Source organism: Cyrtonyx montezumae, unplaced genomic scaffold, assembly GCF_038088225.1.
Source record: "Cyrtonyx montezumae isolate F1298 unplaced genomic scaffold, pur_monq_1.0 scaffold_3, whole genome shotgun sequence".
Lineage (NCBI taxonomy): Eukaryota > Metazoa > Chordata > Aves > Galliformes > Odontophoridae > Cyrtonyx > Cyrtonyx montezumae.
The window spans coordinates 108499089-108515574 of NW_027072034.1; the positions used below are offsets into that span (position 1 = coordinate 108499089).

Below are 16486 nucleotides of genomic sequence, written 5' to 3' on the forward strand. Positions count from 1 at the left end.
AGCTTAAGACTCTAATCAGTGTTTCCCTGAGTGACAACAAGATTGCTTGAAGAGCTTGTCCTCTCATGCTTAGCTTGTTTGGGACACAGAAAAGATGGAGTGACTTCCAGAAAAATGGAGGCAGGGAAAGAGCCAGGGAGTTGCATAAAAGTTACAGAAATAAATCAAGTCCCTGTTGACGTTTTGAATGAAACCTTCTTGGTTGGTTGTTTTGTTTTTTTTTTTCCATCTTGCATTCCATAGAAATGTGAACCAACGCAATTTGCAAGCAAAATGATTTAAAGATGAATGCTTAATGGTCCTGAGAAGAAAAGTTAAGATTGTGTAACTCCCTAGTACCTACACACCTTTTAAAATCAATAGGCAGTGCCTCAGGACTGAAGGAAGTAGTTAAGTTAGCCATCAATGCCGAGTGGATTTGGATCTTATAGTTTATTTGCTGGAGAATTCTGTGCTTTCACTTAAAAGAACAAATTTCACAATTTATTTATGGACTGCAGTGAGATGTGACATGTATAATTATTTTCTCAAGAGAATAATTAGTATGAGGATAAAAATGTGGTACAGGTTTCATTCCTTCTTTAACTGAAAAGGATAAATAAGTTACATGCTTGAACTTTATTCTCGTGGCATCGGGATCTTTTGTTTATTTAAGGTGTTCAATTTTGCATCAAGAGAATTACAATTCAACTAGTTTGCTTACTCACAGTTAATGTATGAAAAAGGGCTGACGAAAGTTCACCAGAATGATCAACAAAAAAAATTGATTTTTTTTTTCTGAATGGATCTTTTCTTGATTTTCTTATTTTATTTCTGTCGTTTTATCTTTCTCCACTACCTGCCATCCAAATGATTTCTGCTCACATGTTTGAGTTGGTGTTATTTTGAGATATGCTTGCTCTGGGTATGCAGTGTTGGTACTGCAGTTGTGCAGCTTGGCTCCCTACATTTCCCCTCTAACCTGTAGAGAAAGGCAGCCTCTTCTGAAAGAAACTGCTGCTTTGATGCTGTCCTGGGAGAAACCTTTCTCTTCCCATTATCTACAGAGGAAACCTCTAAAAATGAAACTCCTCACTTCAGCACTTAAGAATAATAATAATAAAAAAAGTTCCCTGACACTATCACAGTGCTCTGAGTAGATCTACTTTTTATTATCTTCATTTTTTCTTCCATTCACACACAGGAGTCTTTCACCAGTTCTGGCATCTCCCTTGTTATCCACCTGTTGTTCTTCTTTGTAATTCCCAGCGATAATTCCTCTTGTGCTCCCAAATTCCTTTCATCATGTTTCAAAATAGGCACTGGTGGAGAACCTGTGAACTGGCTTCTGTGCTACTCGACACGTAAGTGCTGGTCCTCTTCCACTGGTTAGGAACAATAGGTCAAATGCAACCACTGTGCAGCACATAGTTATAGCCAGAGAGGTTCATTGCCTCCTTTTATAAGCAAGTTCCTGACCCACATAAGCAATGAGGACTTCACCTGCCTCAATGTCATTTTTTTTTCCTCACTTGGGTGATAATACCCAAGTCCCATTTTCTGTTGCTGAAGTGCCAGGCTCCATCCACCTGGATATCTTTCACACAAGGATCTATTCTTTGAGTGCATGCTACTTATTTCAGTTGTTTTAATGGCTGATCATATTTTAGACCCACAAGTCAGTATTAGAAGCAATGGCAGGATCCAAAAGCTTATGTAAGGTTTCTGTAAAAAGAAGAGACAGCCATGTTTCTTTCCTTTGAGTTATCAATATCTCTACACTATTAATAAAACTTTGCATTAATAAAACCTTGCAATTCTTTCACCAGAGAATTGTTTTCCAAGCCATTGTATCTCCTTGAAGGGTTTGTATCATAAATGGGAACTAACTGACTAGCAGAAACACGGGGTGTTAGGTGTTAAGAGCACATGCCTGAGACGTCTCTAGCAGTCCTACTTCATTATGACTAGGCATGTTGTCCAGAAGTGAAATGAATTCTGTGATGTTGTATGAACCAGGTAGATGCAGAGACTTGAAGAATAGAATCATTTGCATTGTATGCTATCTTCTATTCAGTGGCAGGAACTCTCAGTAACAAAGCAATTCCTCTCAGCAACAAAATGCCTGGCCTGATTTGCCCCTGAAAGCTGTGCACAGCTGACTTTGCAAGTTAGATGGCAGAAACTATTTGAGAAAGGATACTTGATCTCGTCCTTCAATCATTTGATGTATCCCACTCTAGATTAAACAACACTAGTTTCTCAACATCCTTGTTACAGAAGAATTGTTTTCAGTAGGGAAATTACTGTTCTGGATTATTGATTTATTATTTCCACAGTGGCCTTTAATAGATAAAGGAATAAATAAAGACAGAGCAGAAGAAGGGGAAATAAAAGAAAGAAAACTAAGGTGGAGATGGCAGTGATTTTGAGGGAAGCATTCTCTTGTGTGCACCTGTTTCTAAAAGATCTTTACCTTTATCCATCTTCTCTGTTTTGGAAGGCTGAACTTACTTTAAAACTTAAAGTTGTGATCTTTTGGTCCCTGTTCCTCACACTGCAGCTTCAAGCTACCGAGCAAACAAGAGGGATTTTGGGTGGGGAGAAGGAGAAATCTGGGAACACAATTTGGATCCACTACTGAAGGCTTTATACTTTGTTGCTGGACAAGCCAAATATCCAGATTTCAGGACCACTGTCAGAAACTTGGATTAGACTGCAATCAGATGTTTCAGTCCCAGGCAGCTGACAGAGACTGACTGTCAAATCCAGATGCCCATCATTCTAGTGGAGAGGGCAAAATACACATCCCTTTCAGGAGAAGACTTACTCCTGCTCACTGGTGTCCTCTGCTTCCTCTGTGGTTCTTGCTCCTATTGCCCCTGTTGCTGTTGCTTTCAACAAGGCTGATGCCAGTCTTGCTGCTGCCATTGTGGCAGAGCATTGGGATGAAGAACAGTAGCAGTGGACACCACTGAAATCTCTTCCTGTCCCAGAGTCATCTGTATAAATGTTATCCATGCAGAAATCAGACCTTCCTTTTTTTTTTTTCTAACAGAAACTACACTCCAACTTTCTTCCCCACATGCACACACACAAAAAAAAAAGTGTGGCTTCCCACTGGGCAGAAACCTTGAGGCAGTAGTATTTGGCATGAGACAAAATTGTACCAGAGACTGTGTGTTAATGATGTTAACGATTAATTGGCCTAGATGGTCCCTGGGCTCTGGCACTATTCAGTTCACTTCTAGAGATGGAGCTTGGGCAGCCCACCTGCTCCAGCTCTGCAGCAGCACCCTGTCTTGCAACAGAGGAGCCACTGGCCTAGGTGTCTTGAGCTGAATCATGTTATTAGTGACTGTTGTTATCAAACTGTGAAGGAAGGCTCTAAATTCAGGATATTTCATAAATATAGCTGTAGAAATCTGGGGTATTTTTTCCAGCTCCTAGACCAAAACTCCTGATGTACAAACCTTAAGGACAGTTGAAATTCTCCCCAGGACTCAGCCAGCATTGACCTGGTGTCACATTATTTACAGAATCTCTGTGCTTCAGGCAGATTAGAAAAAATGTGGCCAAACAGTTCTACCAGTTTGCAGAACAGGATTCCAGTGTCTTGTCTGCTTTGTTTTTGAAAATGCAAGTGCTCTCAACCATAACCTACATAATCTTGTGGGATGTCCTCCTGCAGGACAAGGCAAAATGCCAGCTAGAATTTCAGGAGGAAACTGGCAAAGAAAAACCCAAACATGTCCTTGTGTTTCAAAGGGCTCTTCATGCTTTCCAGACAAATTAAACAGTTAAAAGAGTATTCTGAAGACATCATTCACCTGTATAACCTGCCTCAGACCCATGCCAGCCTTCCTTCCCTGAGGATTTTGAGAGCACTTGTGAGGCAGAGGGGTTCCAGCTGCACACACAGACTATGCATCAGAGCTATTCTGTGGGGTGAGTTGTACAAAGAGAAGGACTTTTGGGATCACAAGCAAGGCTCCAGAAGTGCTGATGTATTACTGTCAGGGACTGGTGGTTGTAGCCTACAGCAAGTGTGTGAAGAAGTCAAATCTACAGAGGTCACTGCTCTGATAGACACACACCTGCTGTTTTAGGAGTTTTCTCTACGTGCCTCTATGGGCATTACTGCCAATAAACCATCACCCTTCAGAAGGCAATCTGCTTGCTATTAGTGTAGATTTCTGAAGAAGAATTGTCGACAGCTGGATCTGCTAGATAATCATGGGGTGTTGGAGCTGGGACCTGCCCACAGGTGGGAGAGCTGCATCTCTTCCTGGAAAGGCAAAGGAATAAGGCTTAAGGCATTGCAGTTGGAGTGGAGTTCTTGTAGTCAGGACACTGCTAATTTAGATGTTATTAATGCAGAAGTGAACGCCAGACCTTCTGCATCACTGGACCCTCCCAGCTGAAGTGCCAGACCTACTGCTATGGCCACACTTCCCTGTGGCTCACTCAGATGCATCCTCAAGCACTATGTTCACAGCACTGGCTGAAGTGCAGCCTGTCAGTGGTTCTTGCAGGCAGAAGCTCTCGTGTACATCAGCAGCTGCAGGTCTAGCCAGTCTCACTCTTCTGGAAAGCTGCCGCTTCACAAACAATAAGTGACAAATTTCCCCAGCATCTTCTGTTATTGCTGATGACGCCTTTTCTGCAACAAGCAGAACATGCTGGAACTCTTCACCCTGCTGCTTTTCACAGATGTGGAAATGATGGTCTTTTCCCTTGGTTTATTTTGGAACACAGGCATCCAAGGAATTTCCACAACTCTAGAAGATTATAGAATCATTGAGATTGGAAAAGACCACTAAGAGGATCACAGCATTCTAACCGACAGTCCATCCCCACCATGCCCACTAACCATGTCCCTCAGAGCCACATCCACACAGTTCCTGAACGCTTCCAGGCATGGTGACTCCACCATCTCCCAGGATGCTATTCATAACAGAAGAAAGATGTTGTAGACTGTTTTTCACAAGTTAGCAGTGTGTAGGAGACACATTAGGGGAATTTACTAGCCAAAGCTGAAGAGGTATTTGTAAACTTCAGTGGTATCATATTGATACCTAACCTCTTCTGTGGACCTAAACCTGCCCACAAGCTGATAGCTGCACATTACTATTGAGGTATTTGGGCTTGAAAGCATTAAAGCCAAACTTCTCAAACTCTAGAGCTTAAATTAAATGTGGGGTTTTTTTGTTTGTTTGTTTTTTGTTTTTTCCACTTAATGTAAATACCAGAAGTTCTTTTTCATTCCTCAAGAAGAACAAGCTCAAGATTCTGTAGCTGTAGGTGCTGGAGTGAGCACGCTCCCTGCCCATTCAGATAGCTATCATGCTAATGGCTTATTGCCTGCCTGTGGGCAGCTTTGCTGGTTACACCTGGCAGCACATAACCTGTCAGGTCTATTCAAAGCAGTACTCCTAGGAGTGCACTTCAGCCATGCTCACATCTAGCTTGGTGGTTTGCTGAGTAACCTCCATGCCAGGTTTGGGAGCGAGGCCTTGAGCTGGAAAAACAAATAAGATGGGGAAAGGCAAACCCTGGGGCCCTATCAACTGCCTCCCAAAATGGGCGCATGGTTCTGACCTTCTACTGCATCTGCCCAAACCAAAGCTTCCAGCTTCCGCTCTCTCTACTTCTGTAACTGCAGCCACAGCCAGAAACTCCCACAGGCTCTGGCATTCCTGTGACCACAGCAGTAACAGCCAGTCTATAGTTATTTGCTCTTGCACCATTAAGAAGGTGCCAGATATTTTAGGTAACTTTAAGCACTGTCCAAATCCATGACTAATCTTGGTCTGAAGAATTACAGATACAAAACGGCTCCTAAAACTCTGTGTGTGAAGAAGTACCTTGCCCTACCACAGAACTGTGGCTAGATGTTGCTTTTTTTTCCTCAGGGTTGTTCGAAATTAAGTAAATATTCAGAGAAGTCCCACAGCCTCAGTTGGGCAAGAAAAGTTTGATGCAAGCCAGCAGCATGCTCTTGCAGTCTAGAAGGCCAACAGGCTGCACCAAGAGTGGTGGCCAGCATGGACAGGGAGGGGACTGACCCCCTCTGCTCTGCCCTTGTCAGGCCCCATCTGGAGTACTGCATCCAGGTCTGGGGCCTCCAGTACAAGAAGGATGCAGAGCTGCTGGAGCAGGTCCAAGGGAAGGCTACAAAGATGACCAGAGAGCTAGAGCACACCTCCTGTGATGAAAAGCAAAGAGAGCTGGGCTTATTTTGCTTGGAGAAGGCTCTGTGAGACCTTCAGGGAATCACAGAATTGTAGGGGTCGGAAGGGACCTCTAGAGGCCGTCGAGTCCAACCCCCCTGCCAAAGCAGGCTCCCTAGACCGGGTTGCACAGGTAGGTCTTGAATGTCTCCAGAGAAGGAGACTCCAAGATCATGACCAGTAAGGAGGGTGCCTTTTTACATGGACAGGGAGTGATAGGGCAAGTGGGAATGATTTAAAACTAAATGAGATTTAGATTAGCTATTAGGAGGAAACCTTTCACTCAGAGGGCAGTGAAGCACTGGCACAGGCCAGGCACACGCCCCATCCCTGGAGACATCCAGGGTCACGCTAGAAGAGCAGCTCCCGCCTTACCCCACACAGCCCTCCCATCCGCAGCCCCGGCAGCCGCCCCTTCCGCCGGCAGCCCCGCCTCCTCCTCCCGGCAGCCCCAGCCGGCATGGCGGCTCCCAGAGCTTAGCATCGCACGTGTGGTCCGCGCTGCGGGGCTCGGCTTGCCGCCATGAAGGGCAAATCCTCGGCCCACAAGTCGGGGAACACGCACCGGGTGAGCGCCTTAGTCTGCATGGAGCGGTGGTGGGAGGGACGGAGGGCTCTGCAGGGCTCTGCTCCTGTGCTGCAGGGGAGGTGCGGCTGCTGGCCTCGCAGGCAAACAGCACGAACATACTTGTCCCTTTGTTTTACAGTTTCTTACCTTCTCGGAACGCTTGAGTAATATTAACATCGATATTATTCATCGCATTGACAGAAGTGGAAGCAGCGCTGAGGTGAGAAGAGCAGTCCTTTTCTGCTAGAGGACCGCAAATCGCTCCACAAGTAGGCATGCTCCCTGAGAGATTCACTTAAAGTTTTCTTTTGGGAGCAATTAGAAAACGCAGCTCTTCCGTGAGCTTCCTAAAGTCTCATTGACTGTTTTGTTTTTTTCCTTCTTTTGGAAATACTTCTCAGTATTGCCATTGAGACCCATTAGCAGTGTTACCCTGATGGTTCCCACGTAATGAATGTGCCTGTGGGTGACAGTCAGCACTCTTAGGTCCTGTCCTGCAAAGACTTAAGGATGCTGAGTAGTTGCAATACTTGCTGGGGAGTTGGACTTGATTTCATTTAAAGATGCTTTCCAACTCTTTATGGGTCATAAATAAACATCATCCGTGTGTCTTGCAGATCACCAGTGTGAATACATTGCTTTGCAGCTTATTGCCTCCTTGCCTGCTGGATTGTTTTCCTAAGCTTCCTAACAAATAGCTGTGAGGATGTCAAAACAAATCCCAAAGCATTTTTTTTTCATACTGGATAGCCATAGTTCAGCATTTTAGATTATCAAGCCCAGTCAATAGAGGTCTAAAAAGCAGTCATGTAAATAAGTTTTGTCACCAGAAGGTATTTTAAAATGTTTTTTGAGTGTAGAAATGCAAGTCTTATTTTCAGACAAATCCCATAGCACCTTGATGAAGGACTTTATCAAGATTTCTTAAAATATTCTTGAAGTGTTTGAAGCACTTGGTAGTTCTTTTTGCTGGAACCTGTCGTCTTTACAGGCTACATCCTGTAGAGTTGGTGAGCTGTTATTTTGTCTTTATTTTGACAGGAGGTTGAAACCTACTTCTTTGAAGGACTACAGAAATGGAGGGAGCTGAACCTCACTCAGCATTTTGGTACCTCATTTTTATTTGTTGGTATTTTGTGCCTGTTCTAGACTGTTAAAATACGTTTCTTCTGCATCCAGAGCAAACTGAGAAAGTTTCTGTAGATTTGGTTTTGGATTGGGCTTTGGAGAGATGTTATTTTTAACATCCTGTATGTTCATTGAACTATGGCTTTCATGATTTCTCTTTCGTGCTTTGAACAGTGCAATTCTACAAAGAAGTGGCCAAAAAATGCCAATCCTTCAACCAGCTGGTATATTACCAGAATACCATTGTTCAGAGCTTGAAGACACATTTGCAAGTCAAAAGCAGTCTTGCTTATCAACCACTGTTAGAGTAAGTATATGGTGATCAACTGTAGAATCATTCAGGTTGAGAAAGAACTTTAAGATCATCTAGTCCAACCATCAGGCCATCACCATTGTGCCCACTTACCTCAATGCCACATTCATGAATGCCTCCAGGGACAGTGTCTCCACCATCTCCATGGACAGCTGTTGAGTACTTGACCACTCTGGAGAATAAATTTTTCTTAATATTTAACCTGAACCTCCCCTGGTACAAATTAAAGCCATAATCTCTTGTCCTATCACTGTTACCCAGAAGATCAACCCCACCTTGCTGTCACCTCCTTTTGGGGCATAGAAGAGAGCAATAGAGTCTCCTCTGAGACTTTCCTGCTTTGAACAATTTCAGTTCCCTTGGCCACTCCATGTCAGATTTGTGCTCCAATCCTCTTGCAGCTCCATTGCCCTTCTCTGGACGTACTCCATGTCCTCCATGTCTTTCTTGTAGTGAGGGGACCAAAACTGAACACAATACTCATGGTATGGCCTCACCAGAGCCAAGTACAGAGGGATGATCACCTCCCTGCTCCTGCTGGCTGCACTATTGCTGACAAAAGCCACAATGCCAATGGTTCACATTCAGTCAACTGGCACCTCCAGACCCCTTTCTGCCAAACAACTTTCCCCAGGCTTGTAGCACTGACTAGGGTTGTGACTGAAGTGCAGGTACTAGCACTTGGTCTTCTTGATCCTCATACAATTGGACTCAGCCCATTGATCCAGCCTATCCCAGTCCCTCTGTAAGACCTTCCTACCCTCACTTTTTCCCAGCTTGGTGTCATCTTCAAACTTAGTGAGGATGCACTCAATCCCTTCATCCGGATCATTAATAAAGATGTGCCAGTGTTCATTCCCCCTGAGAAATGCTGCTAGTGGCTGGTCCCCTTCTGAATGTATTAAAAAGCCTGATGTTATTGCAAATAATCCCAAGTCTTGCTCTGAGCGTTCTTTTTTGTACGTGAAGAATATGTAAAACAATGAGATACCCAAAGTGGTCACGTTTCCCTGGTAGTACATTATCCTAGGTCTTCAAAAAAACAAAAACAAAAAACAAACAAACAAAAAAAAAAAACCTAACAAGGAGTACTAACTGAGTGTCTGAAAGAAAATTAATGTGCTTTGGTTGATGTTGATCACTTAATGTTTGGTTGGTCCATTTTTCTTATTATTTAATGTTAGCTGTTTGTATTATTTTAAAACCATTGTCATCCACAGCTGCTTAGAGGTGATTTAGTAAAGGTAAAAAGCAAGAGTAATGCTGTCTGTGTTCCCAAAGATACTGTGCTTAACTGCAAGCAGTGCTTGGCTATCTTTTTACTGCTTTGTGTTTGTTTTTTTTAAAACAACATACTAACACTGATATATTATCTGCAATACAGTCTAGTGGTGCAACTGGCTCGAGATCTGCAGACTGATTTCTATCCTCACTTCCATGACTTCTTTGTGGCCATCACCAAGTTGCTGGATACACAGGACACAGAGCTGCTGGAATGGGCTTTCACCTCTCTTTCCTATCTCTACAAGTACTTGTGGAGATTGATGGTGAAGGACATAAGCAACATATATAGGTAAAAGCTGTTTTCGATTTCTGTCTTGATTGGCATTTAATAAATGCTATAGAAATGCAAGTGTCATACAGATGTATGGTTTAGTGCATTAGAATACTTCTTAGCATGATTTCTTTGCTTTCTAGGACAAGCTGAGCCTTGCTATCATATGCAGCTCCTTTGAGATCCTCCTGACTTACAGGGGGCACTGTTTAGGAGGAGGAGTGTGCATTAATCTGTTTTCAGCATTCATTCTTCTTTTCTCCTGGTGTGTTGGATGCAGGTGGTCATAGGAGAGGAAGCAGCTACCTTGGCTGGTTAAACAAAGCTCAGAAGGGCACTGGCAGCTTAGAGAAGTCTAAATTCAACACAGGTCTCTTGAGTACCTGTCAAATACATTGTTTCCATCATTTCCAGTTTCAGGCACTTAGACATACAACATGAAATGAATTCTTTTGAGTCTTTTATTGCTTCTGTTGCAGCGTTTTGCCCTTTATGTTCTTCTTGTCTGTTTAGTGAGAGAGCAGGCAGGCTGTGCTGTATGCTGTGAAGCTTCTTGCCACAGGATTCTAGGCATGTAGAAGTTGGGCGTGAGCTCAGAGGGAAATTGGCAAAATCTGAGGGAATTTCCAAATGCACAAGAACCAATTCTGTCTTGAGAAGTCCCTGAGATGCAGGTGGTGGAAGGCTGTTTTTGTATGTGCTTGCCCTCTTTAAATTTTACCCAGGCATCTGCTCCTGGCTGCTGCTGTGCTGGATGGACTGTATTCTGATCCATGGTGGCTGCTTGCTCACTCTTGGGCTGCAGTGGTAGCAGCTCTCTTCATGTCCTAGCCAGTGGGTCCATGCTGCTTCCTACTAGTTTCAGTTCAGAACAGATGGAGCAAAAGATGGGTTACAGATTTCCTCCCCAACCCAGCAAAAGCTGTCAGGCATATTGCAAAAACATCTGCTTCTCTGTGAATGTGAGGCACCACTCTCTACTCTTAACATGTGCTGAGCCACTTGCAACTGTCACTGGTATTTACCAAAGAACTGCAAACACTTGTCACTCTTCTCAGTTGTGTTTTTGGAAAATCTACATGCACAGGAGAGCTTGTTGGCTCATCTGAAATACAAATGTGGCACATCAAGTAAATTTTGGTTTCACTAAGTGCTGCTGAGTGTAGCTCTTGAAAACCTTGATGCTGCATTTAGATCTCTGTGGATCCAGAATTGTTACAGGTATTCAGGCTGCAGCTTAAGTTGCCTGGTGTTATTATTTGGTCTTCACATAGGGGGAGTGAGACAGAATGGAATTAAGGAGAATATCTGCAGTTCCTCAGTGGTTGAATTCCTGGTGCTTATAAAACGTGGCAATGTAAAATGAAAACATAATTTTTAAAGCCAGTTGGTGGCAGTTCTTGCACAGCCTTTAAGACAGCTTGTTGCTGTGTTTCTTTTTAGCCTCTACAGCACCCTGCTGGCTCATCACAAGCTTCACATCAGAAACTTTGCTGCTGAAAGTTTTGTCTTTTTAATGAGAAAGGTAAGTGAGGCGTTTGTACCTTGACACACTCCTTTTTCATGGCTTCAATATGTAATCAGTTTTGTAAAAAGGAAGGTCTAAACTGACATTCTGCATATCCTGAGTTGTGATTTTCAGTGAGTGTTTTGCTAGCTATGTCATGCACTTCATATCAGCAGTGGCAAATAGAGGCCATAACACTGTTTTAAGAGCAGTTAAACCAAGTGTTTGTGAGCATTTGTTTAGTTGTTTTCAGGAGTTGCTGAACTTCGGGTCCTTAGGGACAAAGGGTTTAAAAATCTAAGAGCAGAAATCCTTGCAGTATTCTTAGGTGTCACTGTAGTTTTGGATGACTGGATTCTGCTTTCAGTTGATGCATGTCTCCTTCCACGCACCAGAACACTGACCTTTGTATTTCAGTTAGGACCAATTTAGTGGTGGTATGCACATTGTTAACTCTAAAATAGTAAGAATAGCCAAAAGGACATATTTCAGCTGCAGTGGCCTCACCACAACCTTGGTGGTTGCAGAAATGATGAGGTTGAACAGGTGAGAAAGGACTTAGAAGTGCATTGTGGTGCAATGGAGCCATTGAATTGCCTCTGTCCATCTCATAGCTCAACAGAAGATGATTATTTTGTTTCTCTCCTTGTGTTTTGTAGGTTTCTGATAAAAATGCCCTCTTCAACTTAATGTTCCTTGACCTGGGGGAGCACCCCAAGAAGGTGGAAGGTGTGGGACGGCTGCTTTTTGAGATGTGCAAGGGTGTTCGAAACATGTTCCACTCTTGCACAGAGACGGTAAAGACAAGAAGAAAAGAAAGTTGGTTTAATGGTGCTGCAGTGAAGCACTCGGTGAAACCAAGGAGTAACCTTGTTCCTTTCTCTGAATCCTTAGTCACTTTGTTCATTATTTAACAGGATCCAAAACACACTTTCTGAAGATCTTTTTCTGAGATGTTTTTGAAGCATTCCTATATGATACAGCTGTATGTTAAAACAATACTGCTTGATAACACTGCATGTTTTACACACTTCAGGTGAATCTAAAAACAATTTAGGTTTTAAGTGATAGCCTATTTTTTTTCCCCACTAATCATTCTAGAGAGAATTGAGATCACTGGAATATAATAGTATCTTGCACTAGCTGATTTTTGGATTTAGTTCTGTTTTTTTATTTATTAGATTTATTTTCTGATATGTTGAGATATGCTCTTTTCCTGTAAAGGCTCTAAAATTAATTCTGGTAAAGCTGGGACCTGTTACTGAAGAGGAAACTGAACTACCATGGATAACAGTTGGAGAAGCCTTTGAGCAGATGATCAGAACAGCTGCAGTGCATATACATAGGGAGCATTTTGACATTGTTTTCAAGTGCCTGGAGGTATGCTTATTTCTTTATTTTTTTTCCTCCTTTGTGAGAGACTGAAGAAAAGCTGTGTGTACTTACCAAGAAAACTGTTCGTGTCCTGTTTGACCAGAACTGGGTTTTCTCTCCTTTGGGAACATTAACTTGAGTGTCGTATGTATGGGAAAAAATTCCATCCATTTTTTGCAAGTCTTCTGTGACCCAGGTGGCTGTGCTGCCCTGTGAGTAGGAAGGAAACCATTGTGAATGAGACTGAAAGCTCAGTCCCATGTCTGGGTAAGGAGTGTTTGTAGGATCTGCCTTGGCAGAGATGGATATTACAGGCCCCTTGCTGGGCTTTCCTTGTGTTCTTCTGAATCAGATCTACTGGTGGTTCCAAAAAAGCTTTGTAATGGTGAATTGGAAGCTTCTTTCCCTCCAGTTGTCTTTACGTCAAAGACTTAGGCTGTACTTGGAAAGCCAAGTTTAACCCTCAGAGCCAAGTGCTGCAAGTCGGAGCGTGTGTTTTCCAATTGTACATTGCTGTGTTGCACCATGGTGGTTACACTCTGAGGTCTGAGGGAGGAGAGCTGAGTGCCGTAGGCCATGCTGAGTCAGGATGATGTAGAATGGATAAGCAAAGGGTATAGCAAGTGGGTTTTACTTACCTGATCAGATGTTTCAATCCTAGGGACTGGGATTTTCTAAGAGGGTTTGAAACCTTTTGTAAATTACAGCATATGCTGTCAGCTTTGCTCCTCAGAAGGGCAAAATGGGAAACTGGAAGAACTGGTACACGTGCAAACCTAATGTAGTTTGTATGTGTTCCATGCAGGGCAGTCCTTCCAGCACTGATAAATAATCCTATCTGTGTGGTACTTGGACTTTTAACTACCCATAGCTTCAAATGGAAAAGTAAATGAAACAGGGTCTGATCTTTTTTTCTGAAGCATTTTGTTTTTCTTTCTTCTTTGAACAGGAGTCACTCTTAAACTTGCAGAGCAAAATAACTAAGGCCAACTGCTGTATGGCTTCAGAGCAGATGGAAAGGGTTCTGCAAGCATATCTGATCCTAGCGAAACATGCAAATGGATCCAAAATCTCACAGCCAGAAGAAGTCTGTCAGGTAAGTCAGACCATCTCTTCACCATGCCTGCCAGAGAAGGATCAGTTGAACCTGGAAGAAATATGATCAGCTGAAGCACTCTGAAACATTCATGCTGCAGTAACAGGCTTAAGATATGTGTTAAGTGAACAGACTGATTTATGGGGAATATTGCTACCTTTCCAGTTCCGTGAAAATTTTCTTCTGTCATGAAATGATGGTGTAATCTTCCTTTAAATAAGCAGGGGGGGATGTGAGATGTTGCTACTAGAGACCACGCTGTACTGTAATTCCTGCTACTGTGAAGGAGAGCTAGGTGCCCCCAGCCTGATGCCTGTGGTAGATATGTTCCACCAGATTCACATGCATTTGTCCTTGTGAATTCAGCTATAGATTTCATGCCTTCAAACTTAGACAGGGCTTGTTAGGATTCATTTTTGTGGGCTGAAGCTTAGAGGTCACTATTACCCTCCTGCTTCAGGAGGTCATTCAGGCCAGACAGTCCCTGTCTTATTACATGGGTACCAGTTATCTCTCTTTCATTTCAGGTTTTAATGAAAATGTTACAGACACCAGATCTCTTGTCATCTTGCTGCAAGACCCTGCTGAACACCATTTCTTCATTACTGCTGGCCGAGAGTGTTCTCTTGCCTGACTCTTTGACCAGGGAAGCTATTGAAAAGGTAACAAAGACTTATTACCAGAGAAATACCAGAGTCCAGGTTCCCTACAGCAGCCTCATTTCAGGATACTCTCATTTCAAGTTGGGCAACAGACTACAGCGTTCTCTTTAGTTTTGTTTTTTTTTATGCACTGAAAAGTGAGAAACTGCCCAGTGCCTAAAATAATGTCCACTAGGTTCTTAGGACTCCTTAAGAGTCTTGCACAGGCTGTCAGAGTGTTATAACAATGCCACTGTGGCAGACACACTTGCAGGGAAAAACGGATCCTGTTTCAAAAACTAACACCTTGTATTAAAGCGAGGGAACAGAGAGGGATCCTGTTCTATCCTAGATTATGAAGCAAATCAGTGAGTTGGACTTGATTGAAAAAGTATACTTTTCACTAAGCTGACAAGCACCACAGGTTAGGCTTATGAGCAAGGTTCAGGCAAGTTTTATTTAGAAAGTACAGGGTAGGCAAATTTTAGTATAACCACTGAACCTGAAGCATTAACAGGATCAGTTGTATACACTCATATAAAGCACAATGTAGCAGGTTTGTTGGAGATGCTGCTTCAAAGTGCTGTTCATCAGTTGTCCTGTTAAAGTACATGATAATTTTGCAATCTACATTGTAAGCCATAGTTGTATTATGTATGCAAAAATATTATGGAAAATAAAGATGTCGTGTGATTTGCAATTGGAAAATAGGGCTGTTGCAATTGTTTAGAGAAGATCATGTGGACTTCAGCGTTGGCTTTTGCTGAAAGAGGTTGGTCCTGCCTGTGTGGCAAGAGTCCAGTTTTGTTCAAGAGAGGTGATCTTGAAACGTTTAATTTGTGCAGGCTTCTGTTCATCTGAAGGAGGCTTAAAGCTGTTGTAATCTGAAGGGTCTGGGAAAGGAATTGTGCATGCGTGTTTCTGTGTTGCACATCTCAGCATTGAAAAGCACTGATTCCATGTGCAAACAGGGATGGTTTCCATCTTTTTTCCTTCAGAAGCGTATAGGTTGACTCCCCACCTTGAAGTGGAAAACTTTCTGCATCCAGCTATGTTGGAGTCGTGTACCAGGATGTATGCAGCAAGAATGCTGACTTAAAAGACCTTTTGAACCTGAGCTTCTTTCTAATGGTTGTAGTGTGTCTATGCTGCAGTCAGAGACCTTTCAGCTTACATTTTCCACACCACTTTAAAGAGATGGATGAGCTCTCTTTGCAAAGTGGCAGCTTGGACTTCACAGGGATTATTACAGGGGTTCTGCTGCTTCTATACCTGAGCTACCACTGGAAATGGTATTGCTGTGTGTGGCTGCCTTAAAAACTGCTAGCTGTGAACAGAGAGCCAGGCAGGGTGTCTCAGAGTTTAGAGCGTGGTTGATTGATAATCCAGAAAAAAATATCCTATGGATATGGAAACTTAAGTATAGGATGTCTCTTCTTAATGTATTCCTGCCAATTTTTCATTTGCATCTTGCAGGTATTTGGAAGTGGAATTGAATTGCGCTTGCTTTTGGACTTCTCTGAAGCAATGTTCACAATGAAGCAATTTGAGAGGGTAAGTGGAAGCTCTTGTGCATTTTGTTTATTTTTTGTTGCCAAAAGAAGTGTAAGTCATGAGGACACCTGGACTGGAAAATCCTTTTACAACTGGAAAATTCATAGTATGTTTATTTGTCTTGTATGATGAGTCACTTATCTGTATTGATGTGATGTTTAAATAAACTTTTGTCATGATCTGGTAAGAATGAAAGAGGTTTTACTTATGCCATTGTGTTAGAACTTGCTGCTCGGGGTTGAAGAGGCTACCCATGTCCACAGGGAGAAGCTTATGTTATGTGTTGAAAAGTAAAGATGTGGAATTGTTTTAGATAGGATGAGGGGAAAATTAGTGGAAATGATGAATAAGGGATATCTGATGAACAGGGTCTGGAAATGGTGATCTGGGAGGAGTGAAACAAATTAAAGGGAATGAGATACGAAAGGACAGTTGAGCATCAGGAAGATCCTGACAAGATTCCTGGGAGCAGTGTGAGTTTTTACATCAAACTGTTGTCCTGTCTCAGGTATCAGGATGTCTATGTGCTGATGACTTG

General features: G+C 42.7%; 1 protein-coding gene across 1 annotated transcript in view; it reads left to right on the forward strand.

Moving 5' to 3' along the window:
- The first annotated feature begins 6669 nt into the window (after positions 1 to 6669).
- Positions 6670 to 16486, forward strand: part of UTP20 (UTP20 small subunit processome component) — a 59363-nt gene continuing 49546 nt past the window's right edge. Inside the window, exons 1-11 of the mRNA XM_065742757.1 lie at positions 6670 to 6780; positions 6920 to 7000; positions 7822 to 7888; positions 8083 to 8215; positions 9606 to 9794; positions 11220 to 11301; positions 11943 to 12080; positions 12508 to 12663; positions 13607 to 13753; positions 14281 to 14415; positions 15871 to 15948. Of these exons, the coding sequence (XP_065598829.1) occupies positions 6736 to 6780; positions 6920 to 7000; positions 7822 to 7888; positions 8083 to 8215; positions 9606 to 9794; positions 11220 to 11301; positions 11943 to 12080; positions 12508 to 12663; positions 13607 to 13753; positions 14281 to 14415; positions 15871 to 15948 (1251 nt within the window). The 5' untranslated portion in view covers positions 6670 to 6735. The remainder of the gene's footprint in view (positions 6781 to 6919; positions 7001 to 7821; positions 7889 to 8082; positions 8216 to 9605; positions 9795 to 11219; positions 11302 to 11942; positions 12081 to 12507; positions 12664 to 13606; positions 13754 to 14280; positions 14416 to 15870; positions 15949 to 16486) is intronic.